This window comes from Mytilus californianus, unplaced genomic scaffold (genome assembly GCF_021869535.1).
Source record: "Mytilus californianus isolate M0D057914Y unplaced genomic scaffold, xbMytCali1.0.p SCAF_2, whole genome shotgun sequence".
NCBI classification, from domain to species: domain Eukaryota; kingdom Metazoa; phylum Mollusca; class Bivalvia; order Mytilida; family Mytilidae; genus Mytilus; species Mytilus californianus.
Window position 1 is genome coordinate 109,408,373 of NW_026262668.1, and position 21,087 is coordinate 109,429,459.

At 33.0% G+C, this 21,087-nt stretch overlaps 1 protein-coding gene across 10 annotated transcripts in view; it reads left to right on the plus strand.

The window, feature by feature from the left end:
- LOC127730732 (voltage-dependent calcium channel type A subunit alpha-1-like) overlaps positions 1-21,087 on the plus strand; it is a 213,932-nt gene that overhangs the window by 52,060 nt on the left and 140,785 nt on the right. For 9 of the 10 annotated variants that reach the window (XM_052239253.1, XM_052239250.1, XM_052239254.1 and 6 more), the window contains exons 1-2: positions 745-1,546; positions 11,408-11,663. In XM_052239253.1, coding sequence (XP_052095213.1) covers positions 1,135-1,546; positions 11,408-11,663 — 668 coding nt within the window. In that variant the 5' untranslated portion in view covers positions 745-1,134. Of the gene's footprint in view, positions 1-744; positions 1,547-11,407; positions 11,664-21,087 lie in introns of those variants that run through there. The other variant, XM_052239259.1, reaches the window with a different exon arrangement.

Here is a 21,087-nt window from a genome sequence, read left to right on the forward strand (position 1 = left end):
CATAAGTGTCGTTCCAGTTGAGCATGTAACCCTCAAGTTGCCATCCGGAAAACATTTGTTTCGGACACGTAGATGGACGGATGAAAAAAGCAACGATTATGTGCTCTCGAATATAATTTTGGGAAGCATAAAAATGCTGGCACTTACTGAAAGCAAACTAAAGAATTTATACTGTCCATAATGGAGTGATGATTCCTTAAACTTCTTTATAATTGACCAAAGTTCATTAGAATAGCTTTCATATACCAACATCGTTAAAGATACCAGTGAAGATGAATTCATAAAGTTACTTCGCTGGGTTGTCTGGACACGAAAGCAAAAACATGTTGATTGACCAAAATCAAACGTGTATATAACAGTCATTAAATGGAAAATTCTTCTTCTTTTGGTAATAAAATCGTACATGGTCTACACATATTTTATGCCATACGGGCATATTGTACTGTTTTTATTTTTCAAAGTTGCATTCATTTATATACAGACCTTTAAAGTACATGACATGCAGGGCCATTTAAAAAGTTTTCTGTCAAAATACTGGTAAATAAATAGATCTACTTTGTAACAAGAGTTGACAATATGTGTACTGAATGCATATACTAACGTGCTTTCTTATTTTTTATTCTTTTTAAATTTAAGTCATGTGACTTCTGAAAATGTTTTATAAGTTTTTAGTGTTGAATTCAAGCATATCGACCAATAATCATTTTTTACGATCTCATTCTATTGTTGAATAGGGTAGTTTAAATGACAACTAACGTGAAATTTCTCATTGTTGGATTCAGTTTTTAGTGACCTGATTATTGTGATTATATATGTTTAAGGTTAAAATATTTCTTTTCTATGAAGCTGAAGTATACATTTTTATCGTTTTCAACCTTTCTGACTGGTACTCTGTTCTCGATTGTCGATGGTGACTTTTCGAATATTGTATTATCATGACATGAAATTTTAGTTCATGGATCAATTTGCGTAGATATTGAAATGGAATACTGCTTTGAATTGAAATTCGTAAAAAAGTGTAAGCTTCGACTCTTTTTCGAACGATTTACCGTCTGGGATGTTGTGATTTATTCATTAAAAAATGAATTATAATCGGTCTAATATTGCTGGATTCTATGCAAAACTGTGTTAAAAATGGGAGACGCTGCAGCAAGAATTGCTTTTTCACGAAAAAGACATGGAGATGCAAACAGAGTAGAGCAAAATAAAAACAAAGGCAAGAATGCAGGTTTAAAGTTTCGGAATATTGCCCTTTCAGCTTCGTCTGTTGATGGAAAACGGACACTTGTGACTGACCCGGAGCTAGCTGCAGTTTTGAGCGAAAAACAGAATAAGAAACAAACCGAGAAAAAGGATTCCTCTTGGTTTGAAAGAGTTAAAAGAATACACACAAGAAAACTTAGCAACTATTTATTTAGTACGGATAACGAATACAAGTTTTCAGCTCCAAAAGGTCATCATGAATTCTTTTTTGATGGAGGAACTAAGTTTAAGAAAGAAAAACATATGACGAAAGCAGAAAAGTTAAGACAATACAAATTTTTTGGTAAAGTATCCTTTAGTTTAATAATTATTGGTTTAAATTATTTGATGTGAAAGCTTTTCTCATCACTTTTGATCCTCTTTGTGGACTTCGACTGGACCATACTAGTAGGTTGCTATCTCATTGACGTTTAAACCACACCGCCTTTTATTCATATAAGAAACAGATGTATACTATTAGTAAATATTAGTTTTTCTCGTGTTGCTTAGGAGGAAAACATGCACTTTGAACATTTTAGATGTCATGTTCCTAATTAAGTGAATGGTTTAAGAGAAAGATAGCTACCTTTAAAAATAAAGACAAAGGTAGGGGGAAACGAGGGTTGAAAGATGGGTCATCTCATACAAGGCCATCAATACAATGTTCAACACAAGTTTTTTTGTTTTATTTATTTTGTAAATAGTTTTTTTTTATATTACATATATTGAAGTAATTGTATTCAGTTTCGTGGCAATAAGCAACTTAAAGCCCCAAAGTTGCTGAAAGCTTATTTAAAACGCATGAAAATTCATGTATATATTAAATATACATCGTAATCTTCTTCGTGAATTCGAATTGACTATCGAGCTGAATCTGAATCTGAAAGGATTAATCTTGAGGAAATTCGGGGGTTGGAACTCTTAAGTACTACCCGTTTTACCTGTTTACATAAAGTAAGAGTAGCCATGGTCATGATGGTGGTCTGTCGGTAGCATTTAGAGACATTTATTGAACCTAGATGGTTTCTATCAGATCTATGGATTCAAGACTGAAAATTTTTACTGAATATGACAGAAGAGATTGGCAATCTAAAAAGGACCTGTAGTCTGGACCTGTACATTTTTAATCATATTTTTCATACCTGAATGGAGTAAGAACATGTGTACTTTACGGTAAAGCTGAGATAAATACACCTTTTACTGTTTAAATACGAATTTAATTAGGAATCCGATCCACCTGCTGAATGGGATCACACAGGGGGTAGACTTGATAGTTGGAGCATATCTCCTGTATGACTGAGTACATAAAAAACTCAAACTTTACTGATATTTATTGGTCCCGATAATAATTGATAAATTTTGATATAATGCATAAAGAGTGGGCTTATTTAAAAAACTGCACATTTAAAAAAATTGAATATGAAGTAGATTTATTGGAATATCATGTTTAAATAGAAAGAGGACACCGTTTGAAGATGTTTGATTTAATTTCACATGTGCACAACAGAAACTCTTAATGATGAATTAGTACAAATTTTAAGTGATCAGTAGACGGATATACAAATATGAGTGATATATGATATAGTGATACTCAAAACTTAACATTAGTTAAAATGTGAAGATCAGAACAAAAAAATATTAAACAGTTTCTTAATAGTTTAAATTTGAATCTATAGGATATTAATAAAGTTGCTGATGTTAATTAAATATATGAGCTGCGTCGGATAGAAATCGACCTTATGCAAATCAACATCATTATCTGTTAATTATTTCGGTTTAAAAAAAAATTCAACGGAAAGTATGCGACTGTTTGCAAATTGAGTTGTTAAAAGAATGCTACAAAACGGACCAGAATTTATCTTTTATTTTATTGTATTTCGAATGTTCCAAAATTAATCAGTCTTATACATGTACATATACACGTACACTTGCATAAGGGTGATTTCAATCCGACGCAGCTCATATGTTCTGGTGGCTGTTCCGTTGCATTTTGTTCTAATTCATGTCCATAACTATGTAAAATTATGTAAATATCTCTAGTCATTCATACCTTTTATATGCCCCCGGCGTCACTGGAGGGGGCATGAAGTGTCACCCTTGTCCGTACGTACGCCCAAAATTGGTTTCCGTTCTCTAACTTTAGTTTGCCTCAACCAATGTTATAAAACTTATACACAATGCTTATTACCACAAAACTTCTAATTTGGGTGGTGTCACTTTTACTGTTCTCGAGTTACGCCTCTTCATAGCGTTATATGCAAGCGGGGGCATCATCTGTGTGCCATGACCACATTCTCCGTTTATTTAATTTTAATTTACTACCAAGTGAAATAAAATATATTAGTAGCATGCTAAGATATACTAATTAAAGAATACCTTGATTAGCAACACGTCCATTGAGATTAATGATGGTCAAACTTTGAGAGCTCAAATCTTTGTAGAAAATGCTCAAAATGATCTGAAATTAACAGTATTCCTGTTTTAAAGGATATTAAATAAACCAAAGAAGACAACTAAAAGATTAAAATAAAACTTGGGGGGAATAAAAATTGGGGGAGGGGTATAAAAAGTGCCCTTTCTATTTTTTTTCTTCATTTTTTTGCGAGGGAAACGATAGTTTCTGTTCATATGTAATCAATGTTGCCATCAGATTCACCAATTGTCAATTTTGCACGTTGTATGCATTTTAAAACTAGACCATGAACAAAAAATTGTTAAAATTGTGACTTTTAGTTATGACTCCTTTCCTCAGTAAGTGAACAGTGTACCGGTCTGAAATTGGACCACTATAACCTTAGTACTGTAGAACACACAAATGATTGAAGATTGAGAAAACACAAACTTGAAAGGTAAATCAAGCTTTTGTTTCACTTTATTTTCAGTCAGAAGTTGTGTTGCTAAACCTTTTTTTAAGTAGTATAATTCCTCCCTCATTACTTTTATTTTTGCCAATCACAGACGCATGTTAAAATCTATATTGAGATTAAGTTTACTTTTAGTACATAGTACTATTTGATGTAAAAATAAGAAGTGTAAAAAAGATCGCCAATGAGCAAACTCTCTACCTGAGGCAAAATGACGTAGAAGTTAGAAATTTAGAAGATGGTTCATTTTAACCTTTTGTACGCAAAAATTATCGACCCTACCTGATAACTAGATTTAAATGGCACACTCTTCATCTCGATCAAAGTCAATGAACATTGAAACTGCATTATTAGAGACAGAAAATAAAATCCAAAACTTCTTTTATATCGTGAAAATAAATCATACCGCAAAAGTGGGTTTGCGGCAATATCGCTGTATCGCGCTTGCATCGAGTGCGGGACGTTGTTTGGACCACGGGTCTTTGGAATATGTATTTGCTGCCTCTGCGCTCAGAACACATAGTAAGAGCATTGCCTGGTGTATTCGGAAACAGAATTATGTGTCTGTGTACAGTGACGTGATATATACATCAATTGGCAATAATTTTCGTTTACTTATATTTAGAAAAATTAAAAGAAATTTTTTTTTCTACTTAAGTTTAAGTTCATTATGTCGAAAGGGTGTGCAAAATATGTGCCACCACCCATTTACAGTTACTAACGATATAACAAAATGAAAAATAGAATGCATATCAAGGTTAATCAATTATTAAAAAAAACATGCATAAATGCAGTTTTCATTTAAATTTATTATTATATATTGCTGCCAATTCATAAATGTAAGGTTGTGTATTTTCAGATTATTTTGCCCATAATGAAAATGTTTAAAAGTATTATTCGATTGTCTGTTATTGAGAGTTTTTAACTTTTCGAAGGGTTTGTCGATGTACATTTAGAAAATAACAATCAACGAACCACAGTTCCATATGATAAAACGTATGGGGACTTACTTAACTCTTTATCACACGGCATATTTATCTGCCTATCCCAAGTAAGGACTCTCAGCAAACAGCTCTTGTCTATTTAAAGGGATTTGTTTTTGCTAAAGCATAGATGTATAAACCCATATATATCTATGTTTGACGTTACATATCTCGTCGTACGTATTGAATGTATTCATAACTTGTCTGATATATACACTTAAGGTATAGCACATACTTTATTTCCTCAAAACACGGTATCGTAAATCATAAAAACATATTTGATTTGAGGTTCAGAGATCATAGGCTAAAGGATTCCTAGGGAAGGAGGTGTAATTGAAATATAGCTACAATCTAAGCTGAGGGCTATAGAAATTGTAATCAGTCTGCTCTCTTTTTATCTTGTGTGCATACATACATCTTACCATAATTCTACAATACATAACATGAACGAAGAAGCCACGTTACATTGAATGAATAAAGAGGTAGTATGTGGTCGCAAGTTTTATTCATTGATTTTCAGAATGCTGATTCTTCGGATTATTTGGCTCTATCTCATGTCTTTTTAATTCTTAAGATATTTTTTTGGGAATACTAAGCCGTAACTATCGGATTAAAGAAACAATTGCACAGGGGAATTTCATTCAAAGGAATTTCACGTTAATTTTAAAATTCATGTGAATCTAACGTGAAATTCACGGGAATTTCCCCTCAAACGAGCTTAGACCGTTGGTTTTCCCGTTTGAATGGTTTTAAATTAGTAATTTTTGGGGCCCTTTATAGCTTGCTGTTCGGTGTGAGCCAATGCTCCGTGTTGAAGGCCGTACCTTGACCTATAATGGTTTACTTTTATAAATTGTTACTTGGATGGAGAGTTGTCTCATTGGCACTCATACCACATCTTCCTATATCTATTATACGTGAAACTCACGTTAAATCAGTTCGTGAGAGTTTCACGTGATAATCACAATTTTTTTCACGTGAAATGCACGTGAATTTTAAAAATAAAGTTATTCAAATAACATGTAAATTTTCAAATTTAATTAAAATCATGCAAAATACCAATTTATTTTTTTGTAAAGTTCACTTGAGATTCGTGTGAAAATTTTCATGCGAGTTTCATGTATAAGCTCGTTTGAGGTACGTGAGCAAAATTTGCACATGTAGTTGATCAATGCTTTGATTGATGACTTTTATTGTTTGCTTTTATCCTGCTCAGAATAAATCTGTAAATCACAGGAATTTCTTTAAATACACGATGTAAAAATTCATAAAAACTCAACTTTAAATCTATCTTTGACAACTGACCCATGTTAATAATCATTGTTTTTTCAATATATAATAAAAACTATGCTTGATCAAAATTAATTTGGCTTGACACAGCACTGCACCACTATTCACTATTGATCTTCGGCAATTTGGAATAGAGTTTTTAAGTTAAATGTAATTATACTAACTTGCATATTACACCTAGAAAGCAACAGTCTTTTTAGAGAAGTCGGCTTCTTCCAATAGAAAATAGAAACGGGGAATGTGCCAAAGAGACAACAACTTGACGAAAGAGCAGAAAAACAGCCGAAGGCCACCAATGGGTCTTCAACGCAGCGAGAAAATCCCGAAGGCGGGCTTCAGCTGACCCTCAAACAATAATTTATGCTAGTTCAGCGAAATGGACGCAACACTAAACTCCGAAACATACGAATAAACCAAAATTTAAAAGCACACAAGACTAACAAAGGCTAGAGTTTCCTGACTTGGGACAGACACAAAAATGCGGCGGGGTTAAACATGTCAACCCTGCCCTTATACCTTTAGCCAATGTGGAATAATCAAACACACAGCAATACGCAAAGTAAAACTCCGCTGAAAAGAATTCCGAGTCCGATGTTAGAATAGGTAACAGAAGAAACTAAGCAAAATGACAATGATCAACATAAATTAAGAAAAGACTGCTAGCAGTTACTGACATGCCAGCTCTAGATCTCAATTAAACTGATCGAAAGATTATGTCAGGGGTTTAGTATCATGCCATCATAAATTATACGAGAAGAACATAACCCGTACCATGCCAACAACTGACTGGTTTTCGATAAACTATTTATTTTTGTTTCCAACTTTGGCAAAATCTTGCCTCCTATTTGTTCACTTGTTTGGGTTTTTTTTTCTTGAGTTTTGTAAATATGAGCACTTAAAAGCAAATTTGAGAAAACTTATTCGCAAACGCCATACAATCAATCAGCTCTCCAGTATAGCCGTCTTCTTCACCAAATGGAGATATGTTTTTTAATTAATTAGAATTACATTATTTAATGGCGAATCGCTTTGCAAATTTTCTTGTAAAATAACATTTTATACCCACACATATACAAACATTACAGTAGTGAATACCAAGTTTATAATGCATTGAATAGAACATGACAATTTGAATGTTAATAAGCATAGCTTTTCAAGTTCGAATTGTGAACAAGTCCTTTAGCAAAGACATTCGTCCACTTAACCCAGTGTTATTGACGTCTAGAAGGTACAATGCAAGCAATTCTATAATAAGTAATTTAATCTAAGACAGAAAAAGCAACTAAAACATCTATGTAAACTTTTCAGTCTGCAAAGTACACATAATATATATAAAAATAAGAAGATGTGGTATGATTGCCATTGTGACAACTCTCTGCCAGAGACCAAATGACATAGAAGTTAACAACTATAGGTCACCATACGGCCTTCAACAATGAGCAAAACCCATACCGCATTGTCAGCTATAAAAGGCCCCGAAATGTAAAATAATGGAGTCAAACGAGAAAACTAACGACCTGATTTATGTACAAAACAATAAACGAAAAACAAATATGATACACAGCAACAAACGACAACCACCGAATAACAGGCTCCTGACTTGGGACAGGCCATACAGAATGTGGCGGGGTTAAACTAGTTTGCTGGCGCCAAACCCTCCCCCTTACCTTTGTCACTGGTGTAACATGTAAAGTACAACATAAGAACAAACTATAAAAATCAGTTGAAAAGTACTACGAAAGCCTTTTAGGGCCATGCTAATTTACTTTTTTCCAATTTGATATAACACATTGATAATTTGTTATATCAAATTAATAATTTGTTATATCAAATTGGAAAACGTAAATTAGCATGGCGCTAAAAGGCTTCCGTACAAAAGGGCGAGCTCATCAGATCAATACAAAGATATAAAACATCTAACAAAATACACAGACCGGACGTGGCAGGGTATTTATACAGAGACAAAACAACAAAAACCTTAAGTACAGATCTGAGAGTACAGTAACAACTAATAATCAAAGTACTGAAGTACTGAACATCGGATGACCGCAAGTTCTGGCGGATAGTCACAGGCACTTGTCTCAGAAAAAATAAAATATCTCTATACCTGAAAGTTAGGTTAAGGTACATAGATTTTTTTTTCTTAGACAAGTTCCTGTGTGGATGACAGAGAACTCAACAGAGAATTCAACCTCATCGTAATAATTATTATATTGTAGTGATATAATCAAGGGACAATCATTTGTTATCAGTATAATCTGGTTTGTTGTTATATATTATATTAATATTTGTACAACAGTTATATATATAGCAGATCATCTTAATAACTCTACCGGCAAATTTTCATCCATTTATACCATCATTCTATTCTACTATTCTAATGATAGTGCAGTACAAGTGCATGGTGGACACTCTTCTGTAATAATTCGTTTTTCTAATAGGTTTGATTTGAGTAGGCATTCATATTTCTCCCGCTAATGAATATGTATTGATGAAATTAATATATAACAAGCGATAAGAGATATTCATCCGCAAACACAATTTATATATATTTCTCACGACAAAACATTTTCATATTATTCATTTATGTTCTTAAAAAATATTTTCATGATTATTCATTGAATAAATGAATTTATAACAAGCCATAAGGAATGTTATTTTGCACTCGATAATATACGCGTATTTATGCAAAATACGTTCGGTTATCAGTCAAAAACGCAAGTCACGTGGGTAGAAATGTCTGCGGCAACATAACACCGGAATGCCCTCAAGATCATCCGCTGTTAAAATCATGCATCTAAGACTAAAATATCAATTAGTACACATCCAACATCCAGTGGGTTAAGTGTAAAGACGTCATTAACAGTCAGAGAAAATCATGACCTCGTGCAATGCCAAGATAAAGGTATCGACAGATTGTAGAACCATGAATGTGGATATGAATATCAAATTAATATTTAGTTGGATTTTAATTTACTGATAAAAAAAAAATATTTATCCCAATAAAAATAATATTCAAAGATCTAATAACAGTGTTGAAATGGTAACCTTTTAGAATAAGTATATTTGAAGGATCGATAAGATTACCCGGATAGTATCTAAATTTCCGGGCTCGGTAAACAACATCTCCCTAAAAATTAGGATATCATATCCCGTTTGAAATAAGTTTTTTACTAATACATATGAATAAAGTTCTGTTTGGAACCAGCTCCTGTTTTTCATTTTTGTATTCGTTATTATAAGATTTCCAGTGCAGCAATGGTCATTGACTGTTGCATGTTCCGAAATTCAAAGCACTATCCGTGTTAATGTATACATATATATGACAGGGATATTGGACGACCCTGCTATAACAAATGTTCTGGGGAATAGCTCTCAGACTTAGATGACAAAGTAACAATTAGGATTCCAAATATTTATATTAATTTACGTTCAAATTTATCAACAATGTATGCGAAAAACAATATTAATTATAGAATTTTGACGAGGTCAATACGTCATAAATGGACCTGTTCAGACTATATTGACCGAGGACGAAGTTCGAATGTCAATATATAATTATTAATGTAACAGGTCCATGTATAACGTATTGACTGAGTGAAAGTCCTTAATCAATATATTACATATGTAAATAGTTTATTATGGAAATGGACTTCTTCATGAATGTTATGTGGCGGAGAGTAATTTCGGACCAGAACGGCTTATATCCGGATCCAAATTTAGAAGTATAGCGTCAATATATAAATATAAATAGAAACATGGCGTCCATATACTTAACCAAAGTACTGAAGTACTGAACATCGGATGACCGCAAGTTCTGGTGGATGGTCACAGGCACTTGTCTCAGAAAAAAAAATCATATATCTATACCTGAAAGTTAGGTTAAGGTACATAGATATATTTTTTTTCTGAGACAAGTTCCTGTGTGGATGATGAATAAATGATAGGGAATTCAACCTCACCGTAATAATTATTTTATTGTAGTGATATAATCGTTTGTTATCAGTATAATCTGGTTTGTTGTTATATATTATATTAATATTTGTATAACAGTTATGTTATATAGCAGATCATCTCTCGAGATATTCTTCCGCATGCGTTATTACAAATTCTCGGTATTCATGATTTGTTACTGCATGATATATATATTTCTCACGACAAAAAATTTTCATATCATTTATCTATGTTCTTAAAAATTGTTTTCATGAATATTTATTGATGAAATTAATATATAACAAGCGATAAGGAATGTTATTTTGCACTCGATAATATCCGCGTATTTATACGTAATACGTTCGGTTATCAGTCAAAAGCGCAAGGGACGTGTGCAGAATTTCTGCGGCAACATAACACCGGTATGACCTATCAAGGTCACATCCGATGTAAAAATAGAAACAATTAAGGCTTCAGGTACATGGAATACCCTTTGAATTACGTGATCGTAATAACCAATGAAAAAGAATAATGCTACACCATATATGTAATATTAACCTGTATAAACGTTTTGTTTATTACGGAAACCCGTATACATTAATTCGACGCCTGAATCTTATCTTCTTGAATTTCTCACTAATCTACCTTTAATTCTTATTTAATTACCTACTACATGTAATATTACATAATTAGCTTGAAAACAGCACATAAAAGAATAAAGAAAAGTAATTGATTTCTAAATTGATATATCATGTCCTTTCTTTTCCATTTAGTTGTGAATGAATTTAACCATGACTATCAAAGATCTTGTACTTTGGCCAATGTTAATTTGTATACAGAATTTCAATGGAGAACAGAAACATGTCAGTCGTGTTCAAATTGCAAACTAGCGAATCAATTTGCACTTTATAAATATAAGTTTCAGTTATTTCACAAAAAAAAAAAAAAAACAGTACTATAAGTCGCAGTGATTGCACCAAAACTGTATAATTACAACCTCTATCAATAAGTTTATTAAGTCGTCAAGAAAGATATTTTTAAAGACCATTCTTGTATGAATTTGTTGTAATGTGTTCTTTTTTTTATATTTTTCAGCTGCGACGAGGCTCCGGTACAAAGCCCGCACGATGATTGGAGCTACCGGAAGCCGACACATATCCCAGCGCCGTCGTGCATCCCTGGCTACTCCCGCCGCATCGCCGTCCATGTTTTCGCCTTTACATCAGTTGGCGGAGGAAGATGAAGAGGGTCCAAAAATTCCGGCGTTGAGGCGGCGGGCAGTCGATACCTCCGACTACCGGACTTGTGCCATATTACAAACACGCCTTAAAAATGTGAAACATTACCCCGAGTAAGTATCATTTGTTTATATATATCTTTTATAACATATTTAATTTACATGCTATTGCAAGAATTTTTTTTTGTTTCGCTGGATGAAAATTAAGCATTGTGGACATCATCAGTGCTATTCAGAGAGCTATTCAGCAATACAGCTTACAGAAATTATGTTACACATATACATATTGCTTATATATACCCATGTTGTTACAAATTACAATCAGATTTGAATCATTGAATCGTCAGCGAAGAATGACAACTAACAATGTGAAGATGAAAATGTGAAAATTTCATGATGAATAACGAATATTATCAGATTTATAAAGGTAATTATCTAGATTGGTAAAAGACAATGAAGGTACATAATTAACACAAATAATAGAACTTTTTACTCAAGCGCAAAAGGAATTTGATGCTATTTTCGTTGTAAGTCAAGTAATATCCTGAAAATAGATTTAATAACTTACAAATACTTTTATATTACATAATATAATCTGACGATCTGTAGACAAGTCTCCATGATTTCAACTGCCACTATGCAGGCTACTTTTTCTAAACATGCACGCTATGTAAGAAAGAGATTATATATACCTTTGAAAATTATGTTCTTATTTCATTTAAACCGTTTAACAGGTCACTTCTCCCTTTACCGAATCGTCAGTAAAATTATTGGAATCTCACCTTTTTAAAAATTATTTTAAAAATCCAAGAATCGCACCTGTTACTGTTCAACCACCGGTGGTTCAACACAGAAAGTAATATCTAAAGTAAACTAAATAATATGTTAATGGCTAGGAAGGGGTACAAAAAATCAATACTGAAATTAACTGCTTCAAAACTGTAAGTGACCATTTTCTCATCTGACACTACTATGCAATTATAAACACACATTCATTCTGTTACACTATAATGAGACAAGTTACCATTATAATACTGATTGACCATCCGAACTTTTGGTCAGAATAGGCTTGTTTTGATTCTGTCTTTCTATTGTCTTTTTTAATTTTTCTTAGTTCAGAGTTATTTCATATCGATCCAAATTATCACAACAAATGTTATTTAAAAGCCTTAATTTTCCAGAATCAGTCAACATTTCTAGATTATTCCATTAGTGCATACCTAATTTATTTATTGCATACGTTGTTCATATCGAAATATTTGGTAGTGGACGCGAAGCAAACGATACACAATTAAAAAAAATCAAATTCAAAAGTTATTCGTAAAGTATGTTATCATTTGTACAAGATATTACAAGAAATATAAGTCTTGCTTGTTCGAAATGAATTTTACGCTTTACCGTAAGTCTAAAATAAGCATTGCCCCCTTATAAACTAATTCAATATTTCAAATGGAAACAGATAATATCTGCGACAACAACGAAGGTAAATAATCTTATAAATTTTTCAGTTTAGAAATTAGCATCGTGAACCAAAAACTTATTATCACTATAAAAGCAAGACAACTCGTGTTTGAATTTTTAAATCCTTTTTGAGTTACGTTTCTTCAAATGGATTTTAAAGAAGCAAGAACGGCGGTTTTCGTAAAATAATGTTTGTAGTCTATTCCAAATTCTAGTTGTCAATAAACGTATGATTGATTGTTGCTTTCTTAAAGTCCAGTTACAGGTATTACATGCATATTCAGGACGAGAACAAATTAACAATTAATACAATGCATAGGTAGGTTCGGCAAGGTAGGTCGATCGGGATGAAGAGCGGGAAATTTGGACTGCTACTTGAAAGTGAGGACATGTTGGATAGGAGAACATAGCATGGTGGAATTATTTCGATTCTAATAGGAAAATTTAGAACTTTATTATACCGAAGCGGACCTATAATACACGTTCGAAAGACAGCCATTTTGATTTGATGAAGCCAAAACAATATAGAAAATCAATCGTTTCACGATAAAAAATGAACAGATACATGTACACTTGTTTTTAGAATGATTTTATTTAATTTCCTATAGCGAGCAACACCAACACAAACTTCCATTTTGGTCTCTCTTATCACAAATGGTCACGTGGCTTCGTGAAGATAACTTGGTATTTATAAAGGGAAGTATCTAATAATACTGGACACTTTGTAGATTAAGTGCAATATAATATGTCACGATTTAAAAGTCTTTGTAAAATGTGCAAAATTGTATATTTAAGTATCGAATGTGTAAAATTGTATATTCAAATACCGAATGTGTAAAATCGTATTTCCAAGTCACAAAATTGTATTTTCAAGTACCGAATGTGTAAAATCGTATTTCCAAGTACCGAATGTATAAAATTGAAGCTCAGGGATTCGGGAATCTTATTTTTGAACGTATTTGTGCTCTCTAGTTTCATTGGTTAGAAAGCACATTACGTTCTAAAATAAAATTCCCGAGCGTTTCATTGGTTAAAGAGCACATAACGTTATAATTGGGTGAAGAGAGCACATTACGTACGTTCTAAGTAAGATCCCCGGTCCCTTTGATTGAAAGGCAAGGTAGGCAACCGAAAAATTCGCATACAATTATAAAAAAAAAACAATAAATGCTTATTAAAAACAGGATCTCGAAAAATGGTAGTGGTCGACTTCTAGCCAAGGATGTATATCATGACACGAGTAGGTCTTTTTTTTTTTTATTGTCGTATGTTTAGTATGCCGGTATGGCTTAAAGAAGGTGTAGGATGTACTACAATAAGACACCAGGATGATTTGTATTCAAGACCAACAGGAAAGCACTAAATCCTGGTTGGCCTCTAGTTTATATGAATTTAAAACGGAATTCTTTCGAAAAAAATATAACTTTGACACGTGCTGGTTGTTATAATGCATAACAAAAAAGGCTCGAAAAATAAATTACAGAACATTTTAATCAAATTTGGAATAAATATCATCCAATTCTTTCCTTTAAGTTTTTATTGCAATGAATTTATTTTGATATGTTTCTCTCTCGATCCATGTCAGGGAAATGACGATGTTAGTCTTGACAGCGCTGGATATAAACTGCAATATAATAATGCGTCGACAAAGGTTTCGAAAGAGTGAGTTAAATCAGAAAACAAGGAGACAAATAAAGTTGATGATATTGTCACCAGCATGGTGTTCAATCGATTTTTGTCTACTTTTCTGTGACACGGATCTATTGATCGTGTTCTTGACATAACTAAGTTACAGAGGACACAGTCACAATATAATATTCAGACAGTCTTATCCTGGAATATTTATTTAAATTTATCTATTTGTTCATGTGTGACTATACATAACGACACGATTAAAGTTATGTTTCCAATCAGCCAACCATAAATAGATGGGGTTTAGTGTCTCATGGGTAATTTTTCAATCATTCAGGTCGAGAACATATTTTATTTTGATATCAATATAAACCCTGCTTTGTACTAGACATACAGTAAACTGATCCTCCATTTCACCTAACAGCTCCGATCTTGGCTCATTGCCCGTCCGACGCGAAGAGGAGGCTGGGTAAGGATGATATGTTATTAATAATGTATGCAATTTTTAGACAGACATACGGAGTCGAATTTATATGGTGTTAGCTCATAAGTTTACAGTCCACTGGCAGGCATGTAACCCCAACCAGACACATTATTTTGAATACGAGCCGACCAGTCTTTGTATTTTCTTATACCGGTAAATCCTGGACGGAACAGCAACAAATATTAATTTTCAAGTAGGGGACCGATATCCATGAACGCTATGCTTTATATGAAGACGTTATTAATACTATCAACGAAGAGGACATTTAGGACATTTATGTATAATACGTTATTAAAGTCATTTGAAACGAGTTTCTTGTAATGTTGATGTAATCGAAATTATTGAACCAATGCATGCATATATACTATACTTGGCCCCGTATGCTCGGGTTTTTTTTTATTTATTACGAATCTATAATGTATTATCGACAAATAATATTTCATTCAGTTAGAGTAAATTGCAAGCTAATTAAATTTTGAGTTTGGTGCCGAAGTTTACCGGATCGTGACATTGAAATACAATCAACACAGAGCATGTGACAAATAAGTGAACTGATAGAGCCATGTTATTTTTTATTATATTTTCCATGAGTTCCTTTTCGTTTATTTAACTTTTCCTTATTTATTAATCAGTTATTACTATTTACCTTCAAGTGCACGTTTGTTTACATTCCATCATCATGGTTTCTCCTCGCACTTGCGATGTGCGGTGGCCGAAGTTCTTACGAGAGGTCTCCTAGTTAAGATCAATGCATACGGGAAAATATCGGCGAATTAGTGTAAGGGAAGACAATTTTTTAATAGCAGTACATTTATGAAGATTTTGATTACGTAAAGGACTTGCTTTTACAAGAAAGTTCACGTGCATTTGTTTTATAGTAATACTTAGCTCTTCAAGTATATGTAAAACATATTCAACTTTTTTTTTAATTTTGGAGTTTCATATGACTTTAAAATTGTTTTGAGAACAAATTCGTCGACGACGCGTATATGTACCAAACTCAATCTAATTTTCTTCGTTGTATATATGTTACGGAGAAGCCCACAAACTCTGCGTATGTACGAAGATTCACGAGAGAGGTTCAAGAAAATCTTGTCATTTAAAGAATAGAGTGGGGCGCACATATTCGCCGGGGACACAATTTCGCCGTTTTATGATTTTGAGGTTTAGAAACTTCAAAGGATTGCTGAAATGGAAGAAATATGCCGGTAAATTATATTTCTATAACAAATATGATTATTTTTTAAACTTAGAAAAAATTTCGGCACTTACCGCAAAGTTTCCTGAATGAAAAAAAAAGATTTCAAAGAAGCATTTCTTAGTAATTCTTTGACTGATTGCCCTAAATTTCAGTTCTTCACACGTTTGAAATGTCTGCTATTCATCTATAATGAAATTAATTTGATAAATATTGTTTAAAGCTGCAGTTTTTTGGTTTTAAATAGATGTGTAAAAACGGCGAATATGTGTCCCCTATGACAAAACATCAGGAAATTTCTAATAGCCTTTAATCTAACTTTTCAGATGCATTTTTTCAGAGAAACACGTTTTCAAGCTAAGAATATTTTGCTTTTGATGTTATCTTCATATAGAAATATCAGTATACTTCGAAAACTTAAAGGTCTGAACATAAACTGCAGAAAACGTGGAAAATTATGGCGAAAATGAGCACCCACTCTTAACAGTACTGTATCTGAAGAGTTGCAGCAGTCAAATCCAAAATTGCAGTTGCAACTCTTCAAATACAGTACTATTATTCATATTCTAATGCAATCTTAAAATGTTCAGAACTAAACATTTTTAATATCGCGTAAAAGAGATGCGAAAGATACCAAAGGGACATTCAAACTCATAAGTCGAAAATAAACTGACAACGCCATGGCTTAAACAGAAAAGACCAACAGACAAACAATAGTACACAAAACACAATATAGAAAACTAAAGATAATGTTATTAAAATGTAGCCTCAACGAGACGAGAGAAAAAAAAAGAAGTAAACGTCGACTGCGATGCCAATGATTCCGAACGTCAACCGTGAAATTGGGGGTAGACATCATCCAATCAAATTCGGCGTTACATGCCTAATTGCATTGGAATTGTCAGTTGTGTGCGTTCTGAAGATAAAACTTATGAATCAACGCCGTTTTACTGATTTTTACAGTTTGTTCTAATGTTATATCGTTACACCACTGTTATTAGGGCGTTGGTTAAAACGTTTTTGATTAAAAATTGTTTTATTATTGATGTACATCCGGGGGTCTATCTATAGATTCCTATGGTTTTGCTCATTGTTAAAAAATATTAAAAAGCATTGATTAATGGAAAATAATAACGCAATACTGTCTCATGTGCTCCATTATAGACCCCTGCATTTGAGTGACAAGGTAAATTTTACAGCAGACCTTGGTGAAACCTAAAGGAGATGTAAAAAATTATATTTATTCAATTTATTGGTTTGCCAATAATTGATTGCTATTGCTGTCTGCATCAACTGTCCAATAACAAACCCCATCACATATCATCAATCATCTAATCAAAAATTTATACAAGACAATGGCACAGTTTTAACAAACAAATGCATTAATAGACTGATTTTGCAACATTAAATACCGCTGCTAAAGGCCTGATCGATAGTTTATCTGTCTTCGTGTGTGTTTCTTTTAGCACATCTTTTATAGCCATTAAAAAGATTATAACAAACATAAGGCAGGTTTTCGAGACAACGATTGGAGATTAAGGAGAACGATATCGTTTACTTCTGAAATGGAATCAAATGGATAAAGACTTGTTACTTGACACATTACAAAGAGGATATTTCCATGTCTCACATGGCACCGTGTAAATATTAACAGCCACGCATTTAAAATATGTTACGTAACAAATTAGCTAGTTCATAAAACTGACTTTGCTATTAGCATCATCGGTATCGTTTTGATATCTAGGTTTGTTTTAAATTATGAATCCTCGTCATTGCCAAGAAAAGATAAGCATGTAAATGACGTTTCATTGTTATCGCCTAGTATCCGTATTTCATTGTTGTCGCCTAGTATCCGTATTTCATTGTTGTCGCCTAGTATCCGTATTTCATTGTTATCGCCTAGTATCCGTATTTCATTGTTGTCGCCTAGTATCCGTATTTCATTAAAAGTATACTTAGAAGCAATAAATATTGTTTTCGGTTATTTTGTAAAAAGAAACTTCGAAGTAGCTATTTCTATTTCATAAGATTTTTTCTTCTTTTTTTCTCTCTTCTCGTTGAGGCTACATGTTAATAACAATATCTGGCACTGGAAGAAATATTATACATATAGAAAATGGATTTTTTTTCTTATTAATTCAATTTACAATGATGTCAAAACAAACGGAAACTAATACTGTAATTTTCCGATCATAAATATGAATGAAAACAACAGTTGATTGACTACGTCCGAAGCGCTCTTCTTGATTTACCTCCACCAGGAATGCTTAACCCTAATATTTGAAAGCCCCCTGTATAAAACCAAAACACATGGCCTGTGTTCATATATATGAATGAATTATTTCGGCGATCCTAATTAAATACGGAATAAATTTTTAGTTGCATCTAACCTTTAATGCCAAATTGTTGGAAATGTTACCTTATGGGATAGAAATTGAATGTTACTGGCGTTTTGTTTCATTTTCAAAGACGAATTCCATATAAAAAAAAGAAAAGAATATATATATATATCCACAGGACAGTCCAATGCAATAGTCACTGAGAAATCAAACGAAGATTGAGTTTTTAGGTAAAATTTGTTATGGCATACTATTTTGTGAAGATCATATGTAATAAAATATCTTTTCTGATAATTAGGCAACTGCTTATATCTTTATACTTAATCTCTTAATCCATCGACTTGCTAGAACTACAAGGTTAAACGTTACTCATTTTATGTCTATTTCATTCGCCAAGCAATAATTTGTCTATATATGTTTTGCCAATCCTCTGGAAATAATTTTCTAATCAATAAATACTTAAATAGCGCACTCCTAGGAGTTGCTTTTTCGACAAAACAAGTGAATCACTGTTATCTGTACATTACAAAATATTTAATATATTATTCATCATATTGCAGGTTTTCATAATGAATGTTTTACAATGAGCCAGAATTCATACAATTTGTTTTTTCCGCATAAGGGAACTGTTTTTTTTTTGTTTTTTTTAGTTTCCTGTATTAGATGATTAAGTACCATTTTAATCCTAATTAGAACGCATTACTTTTAGTTTCAAGTTTATAAACCATCAACTACAAGTTGTGTATTATAAATGTCACGTGAAAACGGTAGAATACACACTAAAATGATGATCACATTGGCTCGGTGGAATCTAAACGTATGCAGAGCATGTGATAACATAAGATATTTTGTTGAAATCAAAAGACCCGTGTAATGTGAAAAGCAGTACACGGTGATCTCTTCCAAAGAAAAGAAAAACTAAATAAACCTACAAAGGTTGTATAACCCTACAGAGGTTGTCCACGTGATCTCTTCTAAAGAGAAAAACTGAATAACCCTACAGAGGTGGTCCACGTGATCTCTCCTAAAGAGAAAAACTGAATAATCCCACAGAGGTGGTCCACGTGATCTCTTCTTAAGAGAAAGCAGCTGAATAACCATTCATAGGTGGTCCACGGTAATCTCTTCTAAAGAGAAAAACTGAATAATCCTACAGAGGTGGTCCACGTGATCTCTTCTTAAGAGAAAGCTGAATAATCATTCATAGGTGGTAATAGAGGTGCTCTCTACTTCAGAGAAAGCTCAAAACCCTTCAGAGGTTGTCTTCGTTGACTCTTCTAAAGAGGTAAAATTGAGAATGGAAATGGGGAATGCGTCAAAGAGACAACAACCCGACCAAAGAGCAGAAAACAGCCCAAGGCCACCAATGGGTCGGGTCGTCAACACAGCGAGAAAATCCCGCACCCGGAGGCGGGCTTCATCGGGCCCCTAAACAATAATGTACATGTATACTGGTTCAGTGAAAATAGGCGTCATACTAAACTCCGAAACATATAAATGAACCAAAATTAAAAAAAAAAACATAAAAGACTAACAAAGACCAGAGGTTCCTGACTTGGGACAAGCGCAAAAATGCGGCGGTGTTAAACATGTTTTGTTAGATCACAACCCTCCCCCTATACCTCTAGCCAAAGTGGAATAAACAAACACACAGCAATACACACAGTAAAATTCAGTTTAAAAGAACTCCGAGTCCGATGTTAGAATAGGTAACAGAAGAAATTAAGCAAAATGACAATAATCAATATGAATTAACAGAGGACTACTAGCATTTACTGACATGCCAGCTTCAACTCTCAATTAAACTGATTGAAAGATTATGTCTTCATCATATGAAAATCAAGTACAATCCTTCCCGTTAGGGGTTCAGTATCATACCATCATAAAATAAACGAGAAGAACATAACCCGTATCATGCCACTAACTGGTTTTAGAGTAAATATGTTTATTTCCGATGCAAAGACCCTACGAGTGAATCGATATTAATTCCCAAAAATGCCATCTTTAAAGACATGACAACAGTATCGTTACTATATCCCTTCTGAATAAGTCTGTTTAAAGGTTTGGTTAGCTTTTGAGGTGAATGACGACATTTTTGTGCTTTGTATAGAATATAACCATAAAAGATGGGATGTGAAATACCTAAACGTATAAGATGTCTGCACGTTGAATTATATTTACGAATGATGTCCTTGTACCGATGATAAAATTTAGTAAATGTTTTGACAAGTTTGTGATATCGAAAACCCTTGTGTAATAATTTTTCAATAATACAGAGATTTTTTTTCGTTAAAATCAAATACGTTGTTACATACACGAGCGAATCGAACAAGTTGATATATATAAACACCATATGATGGTGCCAAGGGAACGTCACCATCTAAAAACGGATAATCAACAATAGGAAATGAAAAATCATCTCTT